This window comes from Bemisia tabaci, chromosome 2 (genome assembly GCF_918797505.1).
Source record: "Bemisia tabaci chromosome 2, PGI_BMITA_v3".
Lineage (NCBI taxonomy): Eukaryota > Metazoa > Arthropoda > Insecta > Hemiptera > Aleyrodidae > Bemisia > Bemisia tabaci.
The window spans coordinates 76,919,650-76,942,324 of NC_092794.1; the positions used below are offsets into that span (position 1 = coordinate 76,919,650).

At 41.0% G+C, this 22,675-nt stretch overlaps 1 protein-coding gene across 4 annotated transcripts in view; it reads left to right on the plus strand.

The window, feature by feature from the left end:
• LOC109037048 (uncharacterized) overlaps positions 1-22,675 on the plus strand; it is a 258,003-nt gene that overhangs the window by 98,719 nt on the left and 136,609 nt on the right. For all 4 annotated transcript variants that reach the window (XM_019051543.2, XM_019051541.2, XM_019051542.2 and 1 more), the window contains exon 2: positions 6,600-6,639. Coding sequence is in view for 1 of the 4 variants with exons in the window: in XM_019051541.2 (XP_018907086.1) it covers positions 6,600-6,639 (40 nt within the window). In the remaining 3 variants the exon portion in view is untranslated. The remainder of the gene's footprint in view (positions 1-6,599; positions 6,640-22,675) is intronic.

Sequence of the window (22,675 nt, forward strand, 5' to 3'; positions counted from 1 at the left end):
TACAGCCCGGCTTTAGAATGACGGCTTTAGTCCCGCCATTCTCATTACCGCTAAAATTGTCCAAGAGGTATTGTTCCTTATAGCCCTGCTCTACTTATCAAATCAGTAAAAACTGTCAAATAAATTATCCATTGAGTGTCTCACCTGTAAAGTCAGTTTCACTTTTTTTTAGTATGTACTAATTATTGTTTGCACAAGACTAGAGAGCGATTGTCAATTCCATGTAAAGAAATCCGTTGAGGGTGCATGGATAAAAATAGTCGTAACAACCAGCTGCTGGTTGTCACGACTATCTTATTTTTTCCGTGTGATGAAGAGACCACCTTGGCTGCATAGGGTGTCCCAAAAGTCCGTCCCCCCTCCCCCTGGTAACCTTCGAACGGTTAGAGATAGAAAAACGAAATTTGGGAATGATTTTATCTCAAAGGGGACCATCTTTTAGGGGGTCAAAATTTTTGCCCCTCCCTCAAGGGGGGCGAGGGCCCCAACTTTTTTTTTCTAATGGTAACCCCTATCTTGTGATGCATCATTAGAAAGGACTTAAAAAACTAAGAATTTTGGCGCAAACAGCAGATCAATATCTCAATTTTCGACCAAGTTATGATAGGTCAAAGGTCAAATTTGACCTATTTTCAAAAAATCATAACTCCGGCTCAAATTATCGTAGAGAAAAAAATGAAACGGAAAAATGTAACAAGTTGTAAGCACTTTTAAGTTAACATCACAGAAATCACCTCAAACTAATTTTAAGGGGGGTTCGGACCCCCCAAATACGTCAGTTCAAAGGTCATACGATTTTTCCTCGAAACGAGCGGCTTTTCCCTAACTTTGCATGAAAATCACCACGGCAAGTTCAAAATTAGTTCAACGTTGCGTTTTCAAGTCCTCAAATCTCGGGAAAAGTTAAAAAACCAAATTTAAACGATCAAATTTAATCACCTTAGATTTCGTTTTTTTTTTTTTTTTTTTTTTTTTTTTTTTTTTTTTAACTTTTCCCGAGATTTGAGGACTTGAAAACGCAACGTTGAACTAATTTTGAACTTGCCGTGGTGATTTTAATGCAAAGTTAGGGAAAAGTCGCTCTTTTCGCGGAAAAATCGTATGACCTTTGAACTGACGTATTTGGGGGTCCGAACCCCCTCTTAAAATTAGTTTGAGGTAATTTCTGTGATGTTAACTTAAAAGTGCTTGCATCCTGTTACATTTTTCCGTTTTATTTTTTTCTCTACGATAATTTGAGCCGGAGTTATGATTTTTTGAAAATAGGTCAAATTTGACCTTTGACCTATCATAACTCGGTCGAAAATTGAGATATTGATCTGCTGTTTGCGCCAAAATTCTTAGTCTTTTATGCCCTTTCTAATGATGTAACACAAGATAGGGGTTACCTTTTGAAAAAAAAGTCGGGGCCCCCGCCCCCTTGAGGGAGAAGCAAAAATTTTGATCCCCCTAAAAGATGGTCCACTTTGAGATAAAAACATTCCCAAATTTCGTTTTTCTATCTCTAACCGTTCAAAAGTTACCAGGGGGAGGGGAGGTACGGACTTTTGGGACACCCTGTATACACTGTAACGTTGCGAGTGTACGGGACCTGTTCCCGCCCAAAAGTGACCATTTTGAATGAGTGGGTTGCAGGAAAAGCTTTTGTAAGCGTAATAAGCCATCGTGAGGTATCTATGGAGTGAATTTCATTTTTAAAGAAATGAGAACGTCCTTTGAAGTGAAACACGTGTGAAACTTATTTACCTGTTTACATCAGCAGGGTGTACCAAAAGTCCGTCCCACCCCTGCTAACTTTTGAACGAATTGAGCTAGGGTAATGAAACTTTGGGAATGTTCCTATCTCAAAGGGGACCATCTTTTGGGGGGGGGGGTCAAAATTTTTGTCCCCCCTCAGGGGAGGGCGCGGAGGGTCCCAACTTTTTTTTTTCAAATGGCAACCCCTATCTTGTGATACCTCATTTGAAAGAGCATAAAAAACTAAGAATTTTGGCGCAAACCGCAGATCAATATCTTAATTTTTGACCGAGTTATGATAGGTCAAAGGTCAAATTTGACCTATTTTCAAAAAATCATAACTCCGGTTCAAATTATCGTAAAGAAAAAAAAACGAGAAAATTTACCAAATTGTGTCCGCTTTTAAATAAAAATTGCAGAAATCACTTCGATTTAATTTTAAGGGGGGGCTCGGACCCCCAAATACGTCAATTCAAAGGTCATTCAATTTTCCCGCGAAATAAGCCAATTTACCCTAGATTTGCCTCCACATTATCTTAGTGAGGTCAAAATCAGTTCAACATTACGTTGGCAAGTCCCCAAATGTCGGGAAAGGTTAAAAAAAAACGAAATTTAAGGTGATTAAATTTGACCGTTTAAATTTCGTTTTTTTTAACTTTTCCCGAAATTTGGGGACTTGCCAACGTAATGTTGAACTGATTTTGGCCTTACTGAGATAATGTGGAGGCAAATCAAGGGTAAATTGGCTTATTTCGCGGGAAAATTGAATGACCTTTGAATTGACGTATTTAGGGGTCCGAGCCCCCCCCCTTAAAATTAGATCGAAGTGATTTCTGCAATTTTTACTTAAAAGCGGACACAGTTTGGTAAATTTTCTCGTTTTATTTTTTTCTTTACGATAATTTGAACCGGAGTTATGATTTTTTGAAAATAGGTCAAATTTGACCTTTGACCTATCATAACTCGGTCAAAAATTAAGATATTGATCTGCGGTTTGCGCCAAAACTCTTAGTTTTTTATGCTCTTTCAAATGAGGTATCACAAGATAGGGGTTGCCATTTGAAAAAAAAAGTTGGGGGCCCCCCGTGCCCCCCCAAGGGGGATTAAAATTTTGACACCCCCCCCCCCAAAAGATGGTCCCCTTTGAGATAGGAACATTCCCAAAGTTTCATTACCCTAGCTCAATTCGTTCAAAAGTTAGCAGGGGTGGGACGGACTTTTGGTACACCCTGTATAAACCTCCAGAAGATCGTCAATCATCAAATGCAGCTACTGGCTAGCCGCCTCTTTTTTCTCAATGATCTGGGTAATTGTGAAAAAATGGTTGGCTCTGGACTTATACTGGCTTTCAATCCAGCCTTATCTTCGGTTGTCCGATCACACTAAACGTATCCTCAAATCCACAGCCTCCCCTGAGAATTTTGCCGTGTGCCTTGCTCACGGTTCCTGTGACCGGGATGCCTCTTTTGTGGTTATATTCCAATCTTCCTTCCTGCCAGCGGTAATTCAAGATTCATTCCATTCTTTGGAATTTCGGGACCGCGTGTAAACGATCGCACACAAGTTTTTTATAAGTTTTATATAGGTACACGGTGTACCAAAAGTCCTTTCTCCCCTTTTAAATATTTACCTAATTAATATTTTGGAACGAAATTTCGGATCCCCAAAAGTCCCTTCCGCCGCCTTTGAAAGTTTACCTAATCAATATTTTAGAACGAAATGCCGGATTCGATTTTCTCGTGCCAATACCTACCGGGCGCCAACTTTTATGCAAATCCATGGGTAAACAGCTGAAATACTTTTAGTTTCCTCTAACCGTCATTTTGACGGTCATCATTTAGAAAAAACTGGTTTTTTCAAAACACTAATGCCAGATTCGGGGTTAACGTGCCAAAAAATCCCCAGTCACCAGGTCTGACGCGAACTTACCAGTAAATAACGGGTATACTCATGTTTGCCCTATTCTGAACTTTGACCGGCCGCCATTTTGTGGAAAATCAAGAGTTTTGCTTGCGGTTTGCGCTAAAATTTTTCTTTTTTGTCCTCTTTCGATTTATAAGTCGCAAAAAAAGGGGGTTTGCCATTTGAAAAAAAGGTTGGAGTCCGTAGCTCCTCCTCGTTGGGGGCCCCAAAAGTAGGTAAAATTGCGATCTATGAACATCCTTAAAGTTCCGTTTCAAAATATTATTTACGTAAAATTTTACAGGGGACGATAAGAACTTTTGGGACACGCTTTTTACTCATAGAAGAACAATTTATATACTTAAGTATATGGTTCAAATAACTGATCGGTGCCACCCACACTTGATCAATTATATCAGAATACGCTAAGGTCTAGGAGCTGCAACCGCTTCAAACTCCTTCTCAGCCTTTACGCGGCCCGCTTCTTACCTTCCCTCTCAAGGTTTCTTGGAGGAAACACGGATAAATTTTGGGAATTTTTTCGGTGTTGGCGGATTTTTGGCATTTTCACGGGCTTTCGTCAATCTTCTCATATTCGAATTCTACTCATTTATATGCATTCACTGATCTATTAAAACCTCATACAGCAATATTGTCCGGTTCAAACCTATTTCTTTCCGACTATCGGCAGTACTTCCGCATTCGGGTTGACGTAGGGCGAATGCTCATTCGAACCACGCGAGTGCGGAATAGCCTCGGCAAATATTTGGCACACTACTTACTGTGCCAACGTCAATCGGAGACGAGATATTAGCACCGACACATCACTGTGCCCGGTGTGGTTGACACATGCCTTCCCACTCCCTCATACTTAGCACTAATCCCGCCTTCAAAGCACGGCGCGGAGTTCGCGTTTTCACTAATTTGTGCATACAGCAAGCTCGAGTTCCTCGGGGGGCGTGGCTCGCTACACGTGATTGGCCATGTCACTTTCCAATATGGAGAACCTGTTTCTCTTAGCCAGTCGTCGAGTCGTTGTCTCATTCATTAATATGATGGCTGACTCAAGCCGCGCACTGGTTGTCGCGTCCGTCGTCGATTCCTACCTGTATCAACGACCTATATCTAAGATGGTGTTGGAAGTCGATTCTCCTGCTGGATAAAAAGAGGATTGAGGGTACGATCCATATTTTTCATATGGTAGTCATTTTGATGGATTATTTTGGGAAAATTGAAAGTTCGTGCCGAAAATAATCTACTCGGTATATCCATTTTGTAACCAAATTCAATGTATCGATATGGGCGATTAAGTGAAATCGGTACCGGTACCGGTATCGGTATCGGTACTTTGACCCTGTTTTAAGACTTTGGAAGATGTCTCGGCTCGAACTGTCCTTAATGATCAATCTACAGATTGAAAGGGGGAACCACCAATTTGTAAATATAGGAACTTCTTATTCTAATCTAACATGTAAACATAGGCCTTCGGCCATAGTTCTGTTAAACTATGGTTCCAACTTGTAACCAAAATAATAAATCAAAGTTATCTTTAAAAAAAAAAAAAAAAAAAAAATCTACAGATTGAAATTTCGATTTTCTCAAATTAATCTCCCTCAAGTTTGGAAAATGAATTTTATCGATCGTACCCAGGATGCCTCGTTCAGAAACTGAAGATCCATCTCAAGTATTCTGTTGTGCGAAGGAAAAATGATGTATGCACGAACATTTGCATGTTGCCAAATTTGTTCCTTTGAAAATATTAATTTTAAGAAAAAATTATGAATGTGTTTACTTGAACTTCTCAAATACTTTAGATCACACTGAAAAGAATGCTCTCTGAAAAACTGGACTGAAAATGTTCACAAGTTTTTTTTGAAATTATCGTTTTATCGAAGAAAACTTGACAAGTTTTGTACCTAAATTACGGAACACTTTAGGGGTGGGAGGACATACAATCATACATATGAGCCTGCATTACAATGGGAGGGCGGTCTTTGCCAGCTGCCAGCAGTAACCCTCTCTATTGATGAGAGACGCATAAAATTCAAAATGTAGGTATACTATCGTCATGTCTTCGAAGTTATTTGTCATACTATCATTCAAAATACTTTAAAAGTTCATAAAGCTACATACTCAACGCTTACCCAAAATTTTTCGGATATTTAATATTTTCTGATGCATTAATAATTCAAACCTTCCGCTCGTGAGAAATTAAAAGTCCAAGTGAGTCAAATCGCAAACAAACGTCAATGAACAATTCAGCCACAATTTTTGCAAAGTTGTTGAGCCGCATGTTGCATCTACCTAATTATAATTATGAGTAATAAAAACGTGTGCCAAAGATGCATAATTTTTTTACAATTTTATTTATTAGGGGCTAATGCATTTCAGGACTCAGTCCTATCATCAGAACATTACCTAAAGATACATTGCTACATTGCAAGATGAATGACTATAGATTCTTAATGGGGGAACACAGGTGGATCAAAATGGCTGAAAATAGCATAAGCAAGTTGTGATGTAGGCCGACCAATGCTACCAACGAGAGCCCTCCGTTTGAACTTTGAACTTTATATAGATTTTGCAGCTTTAATATCGACCTTAGAGTGTTAAAATCACTCCAACCGTTTTCTCGGGAAAAAATACATCGGTTAAGCTCGATAGTCTCCAAATCCCTCCCGCGGGTTCAACATCCCCATTCCCCTTGACCATGAGCTCACGGGTCCGCGAAGCGGGCCTCCCGCTCCGCAAAAAGTGGTTGCGAAAACGTCGACACAACGTTAACACCCAAATTAACGTTCGTTGCAGCAATATTTTGTCAACGTTTTCGGAACGTTATTCTTGACAGTTGCTGGATTAGAAGGCGCTACACGCACTATGGTTGGGCCATGTAGTGGCGACGTTAGTATACCTCCATGTTACTCTTATATTAATACAAATTATCTTCTTGTTTGTTTCAGTCATTATAATGAAATTCGAATAGCTTGGTGTCTACTTCAGGTATGTAAACGTTCATCCATTAATGGGGTCGAGAAATCCCTCGAAAGGGGCTCTGATTTGCAAACAAAAGTCAGTGTCGTCATCTTGACGGAGTTGCCAAAATCCTCCCTTTATGTTTCTGCTAGACACTTTGAAGGTTCCGATCAATTTAAGCTATAGCACCTGTACCTAATTTTTCGGCAAGAAAAATGCCGAAGTTTTCGAGTACCTTAACAACACAAAAAATGTCAGGTATCTGAAGTTTTGATCAAGAGCTGGAGTTACTCGGATCTTGAGACATGAGGTTCGATACGGACTTCAGTAGCCTGCTGCTCTGAAGAGCTCAGTTCAGGTAACAGATGCGCCTGGTCTCTGACCCGAAAAACATCGAGCCGAACCGATTAGATGACATCGTAGATGTTTTTTTCTGCGTCCTCTTTTCAAAAAGGGGAAAATTGTATAGCTTACGGGTCTGTTGCACGCTGAAGATACAGCCGCGTGATCTGGTATTGAGGTAATATGACGTGAAAATCCACGATGGTCCTTTAAAAGTAGTTGGTACTAGGGGGCTATGCCCCCTGGCCACTACGCGGCTCAACCCCCAGAGGGTGATTCGCGCTCTCTTAGGCCCGCGTCGACCAAAGAACGACAAAAAAATGTCATAGATTTTCATACCGGACTCTCATATATCCAATATTTCTCTGGCCGGAAGTGATTGGACGAATAAAGGGCTGGACACACCTTCAAAGTGAAGCTTCAAAGTGGTGGCTGTTTCGCCAAGTGTTGCCATCGATCACCGCATCGATGCGCAACACTTCACTAGATAGCCTTTGAAGCTTCACTTCGAACGTGTGTCCAGCCCTGGACTCATTTAGGCTTACGTCATAGCCAGCATTGATTCTTTCGACTACGGTCTCGGATTCCAAAAAATTGAGGAGCTTTCCGGAAAAAGGGCACATGACAAAAAATTGTGTTTGACAGAAATGCATTTGAAGTTCTGTTCATTACTTCATGGTCACTGAAAGTGACTTTCGTTCAAAATCGGGAATCCAAAATGCGATGAAAGGTACCATCAGTGGCCAGAAATTAATGATGGAAACTTACAATGCATTTCTCTCAAACGCTATTTTTTGCTATGTGCCCTTTTTCCGGAAAGCTCCTCAATTGGCTGTCCTTTTGCCTTAATGGCGTTTCCCCGTAAGAAACGACTTTCAAATTTCAAAACAAATTTTCGACCTTTTAAACGCCGGGAACCACTAAGGTCACTCCTGAAATCGACTCTAAAGCGTCAAAATAGGGGGGTCCGACCTTTTAAACGCCTCAAATCGACAAATTTCACCTGAGTTACCGCAGTTGAAAACAGGTCTAAAATCATCAGTCTGTCTCTCTCTACGGCCGTTTAGCTGTTTACAGACAAGATTGAGGTTACATGGTGGTCATGGTTTTGTGTCTCTATCTCCGAAATCATCGGGGGTCGTCTTGCTCCCCAGCTATGCAGATTTCTTCAGATCGCTCGCTCAATCTGTCTCCTATGTGAAGTCTAATCATGCTTTAGTTAGGACCAGTAAGATCCTCTTTGCTTCAGCATACTTGAAAGTGTGTTTTGCAGTTGGAAAATACAGTGTTTTTCTCGCAGCGTCCAAACTACACTTTTCTCATTTGACGGCTAACAAGAGCTCATGATGTGAGCGACTGCATAGCATAATAGATCAGATCATCCAGGACATCATCATGCTTTTCCAGAACTCTTGTTGTTTGTAAGATTAATGGGCTCCTTTAATTAATGTGTAACATTGTTGTGGAAAAGCGCGTCGATACTCCGTTGGAGCATCGGAAGAGGATTCTCTTTCACTTCAAGCCTGGCACTCCATCTGCGAGATCCTATGTCCTCCTCGGGACAGTTCCTTTACCAAGTTATTCATTCGCAGAATATACAGCAAACGTCTTCTCCTATGATAAGTATATTTAAATCAACTCGAAACATGTGGCAAGATGATTAGATCTTAGGCAGCATGCGTGCTAGATTGTTCCAATGCAAAACTTAATTTAAGTTTCCTCGTATTAGTTTCATGGTTTAAATTCATAGAGAAAACTTAAAGGCTCAAACAAAGCGTAAGTTCTAAATGCAACAACATTATTACAACATCGGGTCTGGAATACTGGGTCACTAGTTGTCATTTCTGGTGCTCAAAGCTTTGAATTTCACGCACGTCTCTTCTCTCATTATCATCGGTATTTTTTACCAAAACCTTTTCCCCATCTAGTTCCTTCTCTAAAGGAGACTGAATCTGATTCAAGACCTTTCAGTCATACCTAAGTGGAAAAATTTATCAAGTTATGGGGGAAGTTGACTTTCAAAACTTAGCTGGTTTATGTACTTACTATAGGAGATGGCGTTTATTGCTGTACATTCTGGGAATGAATAAGTTGGTAAACGAACAGGCTTGAAGTGAATGAGAATCCTCTTCCGATGCTCCAACGGAGTATCGACGCGCTTTTCCACAACAATGTTACACATTAATTAATGGAGCCCATTAATCTTACAAACAACAAGAGTTCTGGAAAAGCATGATGATGTCCTGGATGATCTGATCTATTATGCTGTGCAGTCGCTCACATCATGAGCTCTTGTTAGCCGTCAAATGAGAAAAGTGTAGTTTGGACGCTGCGAGAAAAACACTATATTTTCCAACTGCAAAATACACTTTCAAGTATGCTGAAGCAAAGAGGATCTTACTGGTCTTAACTACAGCATGATTAGACTTCACATAGGAGGCAGATTGAGCGAGCGATCTGAAGAAATCTGCATAGCTGGGGAGCAAGACGACCCCCGATGATTTCGGAGATAGAGACACAAAACCATGAGATTCAGAGTGAGAAAAACTCAGGTCATCACTTTTCTTTTTCTGTCTCCGTTCATGAGCTTAAGGTCGTGCAGTAGAGAGGAAAAAATCGACAACAATCACCGCATTAAGGTTTATCTACAGCTGCGTGAAGTAAGAAATTTCTCCGCGCAGGGGGCGCCACCGCTGTGTTTTAGAGTCCGTACAGCTCCACGTGAGTCCTTGAGCTTTTATAAAAGTTGAAGGAATTTCTGTTTAAATCGAAGAGTTATAAGTTCTAGCCATAACATTCTTCTTCCCATTGACCCTAAAAACAACGTGAAAAGTCATTTCTGAAGCTCTGCAATTTGATCCCAGAAAAAAGTAGGGTTAAGCATGATGACCTTGATGCAACCAATCGCGCTTGATCGCTCCCAGCAGTTGGCAGATATCTCTCTCCCACCGTGAGCTGTCTCTCTCGCACTTACAGATATCCCGTAAGAGAAACTGGGATCAATTTACAGCTTTTATTATTAGACTTTCAAAGCTCGCGTTTGTTTCTAAGGATTCCAGACGTATGCTGCTAGAACTTATGAGTCTTAGAATTTAAGATACCTATTGTGATATTTAAATAATCACTGATTTCGGAGTCGGATTTTAGCAGCGCGACGTGGTGGATTTTTTCGGAACTACAGCTGAAGATTAACCTTAAGGCTAGACTGAGCGTTGATTGAAAAAATGCTGTATGTGATATGGTAACGCTTCACTACGAAGCGATACTCATCACTAATTAAGACTTTGTCGATCCATGAGCTCATGGAAATAGTTTGATGAAACTGGAAACTAACTTTCCTTACAAATTTTGCTTGTTAAGAGGGAATATCATGAGTTTTAACGAGAATAATGTAAAAATTCAAGATGATTGTAACCTCAATATTGTCTGTAAACAGCTAAACGGCCGTAGAGAGAGACAGACTGATGATTTTAGACCTGTTTTCAACTGCGATAACTCAGGTGAAATTTGTCGATTTGAGGCGTTTAAAAGGTCGGACCCCCCTATTTTGACGCTTTAGAGTCGATTTCAGGAGTGACCTTAGTGGTTTGCGGCGTTTAAAAGGTCGAAAATTCGTTTTGAAATTTGAAAGTCGTTTCTTACGGGGAAACGCCATTAGTGCAACAAGGACAGCCAGTTGTTTGGAACCCGAGACCGTAGTCGAAAGAATCAATGCTGGCTATGACGTCACGACTAAATGAGTCCCTTAAGAATCGATTGAAAAAATCGGCATTTTTTCAAACTTCCCGCCAAGACTGAAAGGAAACGGTACGGAGCGTTTCGTCGCTTTTTGAAAGTCTGTGGCAAAGGAGCCTACCTGCGATTCTTTTACGCTACCAACAGACCATGATTCCACATTTCCTGCTAAATTTGAAATTTCCGCAATTTTTCAGTGGCGGGAATGTCAAATTTAACCCCTCTTCCTAAGCGTTCTGGTCTATCCTTATTTAAAAAACCTGGGTCCTACTTCCAAAATGTGATTAAAGTGGGCTCATGTAGGGTTTCGTCGATAACCGAAAAAATCATGAAAATCGGACCAGTAAACGCTCAAAAGAATTATGACAAAAAATAAAAATTTACATTGTCTAAATGGGAGAATTCGCGACTTTACCACGCAATATAAAAAAAACCTGGGTCATATTCTCAAAATCTGAATAAGCGAGCTCATCTAGAGACACTTGCCCGCCGATAGCTGCAAAAATCATGAAAATCGGCCCAGTAGAACGCTGGAACGAAGCGTTACCAATGTGAAAATTTAGGAGGTCTTGGAGCTTAAAGTATAGAAAGTGCGCAATTTTACGTAGTTTAGAACAGGTTTTTTCAAATTTCTCACGTCTAGGGATAGTTACCGTGTCTGGAAACAAGCAACGGCAACTTCTGGCAATTTGCGAAAAATGATAATTTCACCCGGGTTAAAATAATACGGAAATATCGGATAGTGTTTAACATAATAATAACCAGCAGATCGATGAATACACTCGAGCAACTCAACTCAAGGCATCGACCATTAGCAATGATCACGCTTCGCTTTTGAACAAAAAAAATAAACAACATCAACGAATCGGCAATCATCGGCACTTTCCGCTGACCACCGAGGCTGCCTGAAGTTGCGTGTTTCCGGTAACTAGAAAATTGTCGCCCAGATGCGAGAATTTAGAAGGAGCGTGGTCCAAAGCTACACAGATTTCAGACTTTTTTAATGTGACTACCTATAGTGAATTTCATGCCTCTTTACCCCTAATTAGTCGGTCTATTTATACAGCTGTACCTATGTCTTACGTGCAACAGACCCCTTGTGTCTTCAATGGAATATCCCTGTCCTATTCGAGCCTCTCAAATTTTACGTAACGTTACGGATACTGTAAACTTGGATTCCGCACCATGCGCGTGGCAGGACGAGTGACGACGGCAAGTCGATTCCGTGGGGAAGGAGACCGCTCGGAAAGATGAATTTTACAACCTGGACCAGAAAGAGGAGCGAGGCGAGGGTCCAAGGCGCAGCGGAAGATGAAGACAGATGTTGTCTCACTTGATTGAAAACCGACGGCAGTCAGCAGTGGAAAACTATTGTGGAACACTTCCAAAAATTTTCAGTTGTGTGCCTCCTCTTTTTCGCCTCTTGCTTCTTCTTTTTCCCTTTTTCTCCGCCGCGTTGCCGCTTGGCCGCAGAAAACATCAATTTTCCGATGGGTAATTCCCGAGGGTTTCACTAGCGCGGCGTCAACGGCGCGGTTTCCACGCCGCGAGTCGCATTTCTTCAGGCTTTTTATTCGCTCCATTCCCATTCTTTCCCTTTGTTCTAACCCGCTACGGGCTTCCTTACTCCCCGTCATGCCCGACGGCACAATCAACACTCGTGTGAGAACGCATTATTCTAAAGCCAACAAATGTTAAACTAGTGCAGTGTTCGAAACTCATCTTTGAGTTCCAGGAGCCGTGGGGCCCATTAAGTTCGACTTTTAGGGGTCAATGAAGATTTTTTACTGGTCAAATTTACTTTTTGCCCAATACATATATCACGGCGCATTTAGTGAAAAGTTAGACGCAAGATGTTTTACTTACAGAACTAGTAGCTGTAACTTTTGGAAGAGGAAAGCTCCATGAATGGGATTGTGAAGAATAGAAAAACCTTTTACTTGTTGTACTGAGTGTTCTGAGTTTTTTCAATTACAACAGGTTTTTCCCCCCTTTTTGTTTATGTGACTTTCCATTTAAAATATTAAGGCGAAGGTCATCGGACGCAGTGATGGACATCCCGGGGAAGATAAAAAACACCTGTACTTTATTTATCTATTTTCATTTATGAGTTATCTGAAGGAAGAAATGTTTTATTCAAACTTCACTTCATTTCATATTTTTAAAGCTGAGAAACAGGTAAAGAAGGTGTTGGTCACCGGTCACTTTACCCACACTGGGGGCGCGATACGATGATGTCTGGAAAATCGGACGGGTGAACACCATAATCCGGTAAATGGCAACACAGCAACCCTCGAGACCTTGACTCGGCTCGGTACGAGATCACAGCCCCCTTCTTTCGCGCCTGCCTGAATCTGACCCTCGAAATTTCATCCAAGGATCAGGCAGCTAAAGTGCAATGTTTTTAATTTTTCCCAAAAAGTTTTTACATCTTACATTTTTAGATTCGTGGTGACATTTCGAGCAAAGTGGCTATCAAACTGAGGAAAATACATGATTCTGCGGCGCACCTAAGATAAATTCTCCTTTCTGCTACATTTTTAATTTGGTGAACGCCATCTCCGTCGTATATCAACATATCATAAATAATTTTAGTTCATTATAATATCCTTATTTCGCAGAATATAAGTTTAATGAGAAAGTAAAAATCGAAACAGATCCAAAAAAATTCATTAAATATTTATGAACCGCCAGTAGGCCAGAGGGAAGGGTGACGGATAGAGATCCATTGATGCCTTACAGTCTATTGTTTAAAGGACACCCGCATCGGCCGAGACGGGGTTGCGCTGGTGTCAGCGTGTGCTGGAAGAACCGCAGGTCCAGACTACATCGTATCGCGCCCCTAGTTTAAGAACTAGAAGCACCTCAATGGCTGAATGCAACCGATCTTCCCCTTCCCCTTGTCCCGCTCAACGCCGATCCTCATTCTGTTGTGCCGCTGGCAGCGTCACGCCGCGGCGATGTTGCGCTCGCAACTGCTTGTTTTTCAGTTCCGTGTTTCGCGAGTTCAATCCGGTGCCGCGCGTCGAAAATTCGAAAAATCGCCCAACAGAATCATCCAAGACTTTTTTTAATTTTTTTTTTTTTTTTTTGGGGGGGGGGAGATTTTTTGGGGCCACCTTGGTGCAGAGCTTTCATTTTTTAAGCTCCATGACCGATTTCTTAGGCGCATTTGGCGCGTTGGCGCCCGTGAGTTTCGAACTTTGTAACTAGTGGTCCATTTTTTTTAGCCTCTCCAGACAGGGTAAAAATTAAAGTGTAGGTCGATGACTCTCTGTTAGGCGGCAATTTTCTGTTGCCGGACGATTTTCGATCTTGGGATTTAATTTCAGTAATTTTCCTTGCACAAATCGTGCTCTACTTCAAATTTTGGAGGGTAAATTTGTACCAGTTACTACACTTGTCCAAGGATGAATCTTAGGTCGGTATGCGCATATCCCCCCCCCCCTTATTCCCGACTTATTATATGAGAAAGGAGTGAATTCTGCAGTAGATGGACTGCTGTAGTGTTGGGACGCCACTATTTAAAAAAAAGTTCAAATTCAGCCTTCAGTGAAGGCCTTTCACCGATGAAAAAATATTTTGGTGGTACCTTGCTGCATGTAACCACCCAACGCGTAGCTTGGCTTCTTAAAACAAGAACACAAAAAAAATTGGTAATCGTGCCGCCAAATAAAAATTCAATCCGCAAAGACTCAAACATTCATTTGCGCTGTAGATTTTACGCTGTAGAAAAAGAGAGAGAGAGATAGAGGGAGGGGGGAGAGGGAGAGAGAGAGAGGGAGAGAGGAGGGAGGGAGAGGGAGAGAGAGAGCGAGGATTTGCTATAGCCGGCCGAATCCTGAGTGGCCAGTGCACTATGGTCTGGGAGCGCCGAATCGTGGCCAAAAATCCGATTTTTGAAAGTACGAAAATCTGTCAATCGAGCATATAATCCTTATCTACATCCTTTAGTAGGTGTGAAATGACCTATCAAATCTTCTGTAATTGTTTTTACGATCAGATATATGGTGGCGAACTTCACATCCTCGAGGTAAGTAAACAAACGTGAGAATTTAAAGTGCACGTTATCGTGTCTTGCCTTGTGTCGTTTGGTGATAAGTTGGCGTAAATCCCCAATCAAATATGGAAAAGAAAGGTGAAAGTAAGTACTTTTTGATGGTTTAATCGTTTTTATTATTATGATTAATTTTATGATCACCATGAGACTCCAAAGTTTTGTCCTAATTTAGGCAAAAAATTGCCTTCACCTTAAGTTTTAGTTATCGGTAACACGAGGTAACACGTTCTCATTTGTGCAAAAATGTTGCTCATATGTTCCTCTAACAGGATATCACAGGTTTTTTTGCGTATTTTTGCGTCTGGGGCCTTTTTTGGTCATTTTAGTGAAGGACTTATACGATTTTCTGCGCAATCTGATTTCATTGCAGAAGGAGATAAGAGAGATGAGACAAGGTCAACATTTGATATAGGGTGATTCATAAGTATTTTTGGCTGCTGAATCCGGAAATGATATCAGTTTTTTTCCAGCACTTGCCAGATTTCCGGAAAATAAAGTTTTTTTGCAAAAAACCTCATTTTTAAGCAAAACAATATTTTCTCCGGAAAAACGACAAATGGTGGATAAAACTTAGGTATTTTTTTTTATTCTTCAGCCTGTATACATAATACAAATGTATTAACTCGGCCCGCTGTGGTGCGTAGTGGTTGTAGTGCTGGCTTTAAGATCAAGAGGTTCCGAGTTCAATTCCTGGCTAGGCAACCCGAGAATGGTAATCCGCAAGGTTTTAGGGTCTGATCTGGGTCTGGGTCTGAAGGCCCCAGAGCCAAAAAGATGCAAAAAAACCTATGATATCCTATTAGAGGAACATATGAGCTACATTCTTGCACTGATAAGAACGTGTTAGCTTGTGTTAGTGATAACTTAAACTTAAGGTGAAGGCAATTTTTTGCCTAAACTAGGACAAAACTTTGGAGTCTCATGGTGGTCATAAAATTAATCTTAATACTAAAAACGATTAAACCATCAAAAAGTACTTACTTTCACCTTTCTTTTCCATATTTGATCGGGGATTTACGCCAACTTATCACAAAACGACACAAGGCAAGACACGATAACGTGCACTTTAAATTCTCACGTTTGTTTACTTACCTCGGAGGATGTGAAGTTCGCCACCTTATATCTGATCGTAAAAACAATTACACAAGATTTGATAGGTCATTTCACACCTAGTAAATGATGTAGATAAGGATTATATGCTCGATTGCCAGATTTTCGTACTTTCCAAATTCGGATTTTTGGCCACGATTCATTAGGCCTAGAATCTTTATAATAATTCTAACCATGAAAATCAGCGCAGAATGGTTGACAGCCTCCAATGAGTATAAGAATGTCAAAGCTATTTAGGGCTAAGTAGTATTGAATATATCTAGAAAATTTTGCTAGCAGGATTTGATGATCAAAGAGTAAATTATTTTTAAAAAATCGCTAGAAATGAACATTTTTAGGGACAATTTTTGGTTCGGGGAGGGGGCGACCTAAAGGGCTAATACCATATGTCTTGCTAACACGAATATCACCATATTGAATGTGCATTTTTTTTAACTTACGCTCCAGTCAGGATCAATAGACCGAAAAACATAGTACTGACTTGATTCAATTTCAATCATTTCTTCTCCTCTTATATTTCTGGATTAAATACGTATTTTTGGGGCTTCTGCCCTGATAACCTCTTGATCATTGAAAAATAGATTTCATATTATAGTTAGACAACCTTCAAAACATTAAAATGACATTCAATGTGGTATTCTAATAATATTTTGGCTTTTCTTCTAATTTTTTGGTTTCAAGGGCCTGCCGCCATCTTGGATTTAAGAATTTTGTAAAACTAAGGTCAAATTTGAATTCAGCGACCCAAAAAACATAGGTACACCAAATTTCATGATATTCTGATCATTTCCTGATTTATGGCCACAATTCGGCGCCCCCAGACCATAGTGCAGTGGTCGAAACCAAACGAGTCTCATCTAACTTGTTCTGTCGTTAAGTAGCTGTTGGCGCGTGTACGTAGTATACCGCCTTTGCGATCGTTTCGAACCCTGCTTGATACAATAACCGAGTCTCTTAGTTCCTTACCGAAAAGTGACTACCGCGAACTTCTGAGATTTTCCAAAGCACAAGGTGTTTCAGACCACCCGTACCAGGCCTTTTTCTCGGTTGGTATAGGTCGTACGAAGTCGGAGACCGCGGGGTTGAATAGGGAATTGACCCCAAGGAATCCGAATTTCATGTTCCCGAAACTCCCCCACCCCCCTTGGGGGGGGGGGGTTAAGGGGGGGTCACGATGCTAAAAGTCACGGTTCCCGACCGAATTGCGGATAGATCGCATCAGAATTGAAAAGCACGGAAAATTTCACGTGGAATTGACCCCTAAAAATCCAAAATCGGACCATCCAAGGCCCGAAAATGACCCCCTAAAGAGGGGGACAGTACCCCCCTCCATAATTTCTCTGTGGTCTTAAAATTGACGTAGATTCTCCAGAAAAAGACAGTTTCCCAGGTAATCGACCTCGAGAAATCCAAATTTCATGGTCCCGAAGCTCCTCTAGCTCCCCTTGGGAGGTAAACGGGGGGCCAAATTTTAAAAATCGGGGCTCCTTTCCGAATCGCAAATTGATTGCATCCAAATTGAGGAGCAGAACACATTTACATCTTAAAGGACTCCTAAGAGTTCTAATAGACCCCTTGAACGGTAGAAAGTAACTCCCTGAGGAGGGAGGCTTCGCCCCCGCCAAAACTTTCTCAAGATTCCTCTTTGGTCGGAAAATTGACGTCGATTCTCCAGAAAAAGACGGTTCCCTATGTAATCGACCCCGAGGACTCTAAATTTCATGTTCCCTGAGCTCCTCGGGGTCGATCACATGGGAGACCGTCTTTTTCTGGAGAATCGACGTCAATTTTGCGACCAAAGAGGAATCTTGAGAATTTTTTGGCGGGGGCGAAGCCTCCCTCCTCAGGGAGTTACTTTCTGCCGTTCAGGGGGTCTATTAGAACTCTTAGGAGTCCTTTAAGATGTAAATGTGTTCTGCTCCTCAATTTGGATGCAATCAATTTGCGATTCGGAAAGGAGCCCCGATTTTTAAAATTGGGCCCCCCCGTTTACGCCCCAAGGGGAGCTAGAGGAGCTTCGGGACCATGAAATTTGGATTTCTCGAGGTCGATTACCTGGGAAACTGTCTTTTTCTGGAGAATCTACGTCAATTTTAAGACCACAGAGAAATAATGGAGGGGGATACTGTCCCCCTCTTTAGGGAGTCATTTCCGGGCCTTGGATGGTCCGATTTTGGATTTTTAGGGGTCAATTCCACGTGAAATTTTCCGTGCTTTTCAATTCTGATGCGATCTATCCGCAATTCGGTCGGGAACCGTGACTTTTAGCATCGTGACTCCCCCTTAACCCCCCCCCCCCAAGGGGGGTGGGGGAGTTTCGGGAACATGAAATTCGGATTCCTTGGGGTCAATTCCCTATTCAACCCCGCGGTCTCCGACTTCGTACGACCTATACCAACCGCGAAAAAGGCCTGGTACGGGTGGTCTGAAACACCATGTATGTAAAAAGTTTATTTATCCGTCAATAATAATGATTTAAAGTTGTTTCGCATTCTGGGGCTTTCTAGTTTATGTGCAGTGAATACCAAGAGTCTACGTTACTTGGTTTTTTTAAAAAAAACCTAAGAATACGCAGCGCTGATTTAAAATATGCATATATAATCAGAATGAAGCGAACTGATTCGAGGATGGCTGACCAATTCGGCACTCTTTGAATGAGAATTTCACTCACTGCGTTTCGTTCAAAACGTTGCTTTGACGGATCTCCACACCCCTGTTATGCTTTTTAAAATTTGGTAGCACTGCTCTGATAGCCACGGCCGTAAGCGATAGCCGGAAGTGCAATCTGTGATAAGCCTCGAGACTCATTAGACCATTTGCTAAACGTGGTTCATACAGGAAGCTGCTTGCACTTATAAAAATCTACCTACCCCTCTCTTCCCCATGCGCCTGGCCCCTGCGTCGGCGACAATGGCCTGCGAGCAAAAGGCGGCCGCCGCGCGCCGAGAACCCGACCCTATTAATTACGCTTCATTAACCATTTCACCGTCACGCTAGGATTCATCCAATTTTCAAAAAAAATTGTTTCGCGTGTGTTTAGCAATTTATTCCTTACTCTCCGTTAAAACACAAATAAAAAGAGACCTCATTCATAAAAATCGGCTGAATAGAAGAGGAGTTACAGTATTCGAAATCCGAAGAAATCAACAAAACTTCTCCATACAGAAAATAAAATAAAGGGGAAAAAAAGAAATGTATAAATTACAATTAAATATAATTGACCTCAGAATTTGACAAACAATTCAATTATATACCTAACGGAGAAAAAACTGGGAGAAATTGCAAAAAATTCGCCTCTTGCAAGGGGCTTCTTTGTAAGAATTTTGACCTGAAGACAAGGGTCGAATAACAGCAGCACTCCATACAATACACGGCGTGCCTGAACGAGTTAAACATTTTTTATACGTCCAAATCGAAAAATCTTTATATTTTTAACTACAGTGTCTCTTGAATCATTTAAGCCCCCCCCCCCCCAAAAAAAAAATTCCGTCTAGATTCTGGAACGTAAAGGCGCTTTAAAAGCATTCCGGGGCTATAGTAGCTAAATCACCGGTAGTAAATCCCGTTATATTATTAAAAAGAAATTGACTCCATAGTTTAATGCCTTAGTTTCTTGAATACGATTATTTTAAGCACTTAAACATTTATACCACCAATTTTAGCCATGGGGTGATTTCAGGAGAGCCGATAATATCACGAATTTCTCATAGAACCCTTCAACAGTGGCTTGCTTTTTTGGCAGCAGATTTGGCCATCGAATCGGGGTTTAAATGGAAGCTGATAATAACCCAAAGCTCTGAGAAAAATGTTGAGATGAGTATAAGACGGTTTGTTGTAAGTAACGTGGAGAGGCGGGCAAAGCGGCTAAAATCCGATCTAATTTTTACAGTTTTTCTGTTGAATTAATGTTGCCGCGGGCTTCTGACCGTGTCCACACATAGTTTCTGTTCAGCATATCGATACATAAGTATTTACACACGTAGAATCTAATTTTCACGTCAGGGAGTCGACATATTTCGATTCTTTCGATTTTATACGGAAAATTGATGGTTTTTCGGGATTGAAATCATTATTGTTTCATGAAAAATAAATGTACCCAAAATGACTATAGCATATTGATTTTTACACATTTGCACTCACGAAATTGGTTGGTAAATTTAACGAGTGGGTGCATCGACCTGGTATATCAAGTTTCTGCAATTTTTTATGGCAAATCAGTAGATTTTCGGGATGTAGATTGCTTACTTTCAATTCATGAATGAATAAAGCAACGACATGGTTGAACATCTTTGCATGGAAAGACGTTTAAAATAGCATAATCAAGACATATTTAATGTAATTGCATTTATATCGAGTCAATTTCTTTTCAATAATATAACGAGATTTATACTACCGGTGATTTGGGTATTTTAGCCCCAAAATACCTTTAAATCGACTTTATATTCTAGGAGTTCGACAGAATTTTTCCTTTCTTCGCTTAAATTATTCCGTAGCACTTTTCTTCAAGAATCTGATAAGATTTTGCTTGAGGCAGATCAAAAAACTTAAATTCGATCGAATAGCTTTCTACATTCACAATACACGGTCTCGTCAAGGTGCGTCGTTGACCTCGCAGTGTTGGATCGTGAATTCTCTTGTTGTGCTGCTTGCCTATTTTGAAATCTCTGTAAATGAAAACTACAGGGGTTTATATGTGCGAGTTAATGACGCGCCTTATCAACACATTGTGTTGGAGTTCACTGCTTGTTTTTTTCCCCTTTTTTTTCTGACTATGGGCAAGAGGATTTACTTCTTATTAGTCCTCAAGAAAAAAAATCAACCTGAAAGACCCTCTTAGAGAAAAGTATTGAGCTTTTTCCGTCCAAAACTCAAGAAAATTTTAATTTCGAAAACTTTCCCAATTCTCATAAATTCTCTTCTTCATAGCCAGAGGAAGTGTCTTTGGAATCAAACGAAAGAAAGTTCCTGAAAATCTATCCATTAGAACTGAACTTCTCCACCCCCACCTTATAGCATCAGTGAATTTTACATCGTAAGGATGAAGGACTCATAACTCCTGACTCCTATTAAGGTACTGAATCGGACTTACAGCCGCGTGAAGGAGGCTACAGAAGCGCTCCAGCCTAGGGGCTAACAACTCAGTGAGCCAAAACAGAATAATTCATCTGTCACTCGTCTACTCTGCCCAATCGTCATCGAAAACACTCTGATTTCCCCAGTTCTCTCGCCGAATTAAGGAATTTCGGGCGTACAAATCAACGCAGCGTTCGTCTCGCCTCATTGGGTAAAGAAAAAAAATCCGCCCGCTTGGATCAGATTAGGTTTTGCCGCAGCACTTCATGCAGATTTCAAGATGGTCCCATAACAACACCGTATTCGGGCTCCTGTGGAATTTCCGATTTCGTGGTGCCATCCATACGCTGAGTCGGATGAATTACAGGGCTGCACTTTCGTCGACAGGGTGTTCTGAATGGCACAATGGGTCTGCTCTACGCAAGAGATAGGTGCAGCCAAATAAATAGACTTTCCTCGGATAAAATCAAACGAAAATCACGGTAGGTACACAAAAGAAGTTTCAAATCCACCTCTATCGCGCATTGCGTAGTTCGCAACATGCTTTCTTCATCTGCAAGTATCTCGCGCCCGCGGGCAATCTCTCTCAGTCGCCGGCTAGGTATCAGGTTTGCAGAGAGAGAGGAGAATGAAAAAGTAGTCGAATATACAATTACAATTTCGCAAAATTTTTCTTGTGTATGATTTTAATAGTTTTCAACTTTCGTTTCCTTCTTTTTCTTGCTCTGCAAGAACAAAAGCTTTATTGAATCGATTGAACGTAAGAATTGTTTTTGACAGTTCGCAAGATTTTTGGTTTGTTTATCGCTATCCCTCGAATTAGATACTAACTGGGGCCTCATAGGGGCGGGACAAGTTCATCTTGGAATTTACCCGTTCTCCTAGATATTTTTTTGGCCAATTCAAACTTCAAATGACCGCCATTTGGAAACACTGATGTATACAGACTTGAGCCTTATGCCAAAATCTTCGTTCTTTTTGCCCTTCTAACGATGTATCACAAAGTGAAAGTTGCCGTTTGGAAATAAAGTTAGAGTCCGTGCAGGCCCCCCCTCCTCCCCCCGTTTTCATCTTCGGGGAACAAATAGGAGCTCTTTTGACCTAAGTATAACCAAAATGTCTCAATTCAATGATTTAATGTGCAAAAAAGCCATGGAGGTGGTGTGGGACTTTCGGCTCACATTTTATTTTTAATGATCTTCCTAACCAGTGGTTGCGAACTGTGTACATCCCAAAGACATAAAGACGGAGTACTAAAAGCAAAATATGACGCTTCTTTTCAACCACCTCTACTATTGGCCAGAGGATTTGCGGCGAAATCAGGACAAGTTTGAACTTCAAATGTAGGGCGGGAACGAAATAAAATTGCGGAAGCAAAGTATTCTAGGTTGATTTTTGCCCAAATTCACCGACCCACTCATATTTTTTTAACTTTAGGTTACTTTTGGTCCGTCGTCGACCCATTAATTTCATTTGGGAGTAACGGTCACCTAAGACTGTAACGGCCTGTTTGAACCAGCAGGACTACCATGAGTAGAAGAAAAACTAACTTTATCTGAGATTACTGCCTGTTACCAAGAAAAAGTAAGTGTATTATAAAAAGTCGCAGCCCCAACTTTCTTCATATATTCGTTTTAGGCATTTAAAATACGTTTCGAAGAAGAAATGTGGAAAAATCAAGAGGACACGTTCAAATCAAATTTCTGTTTGCCGCTATGGATTCCCGCGCTCATTTACACACTC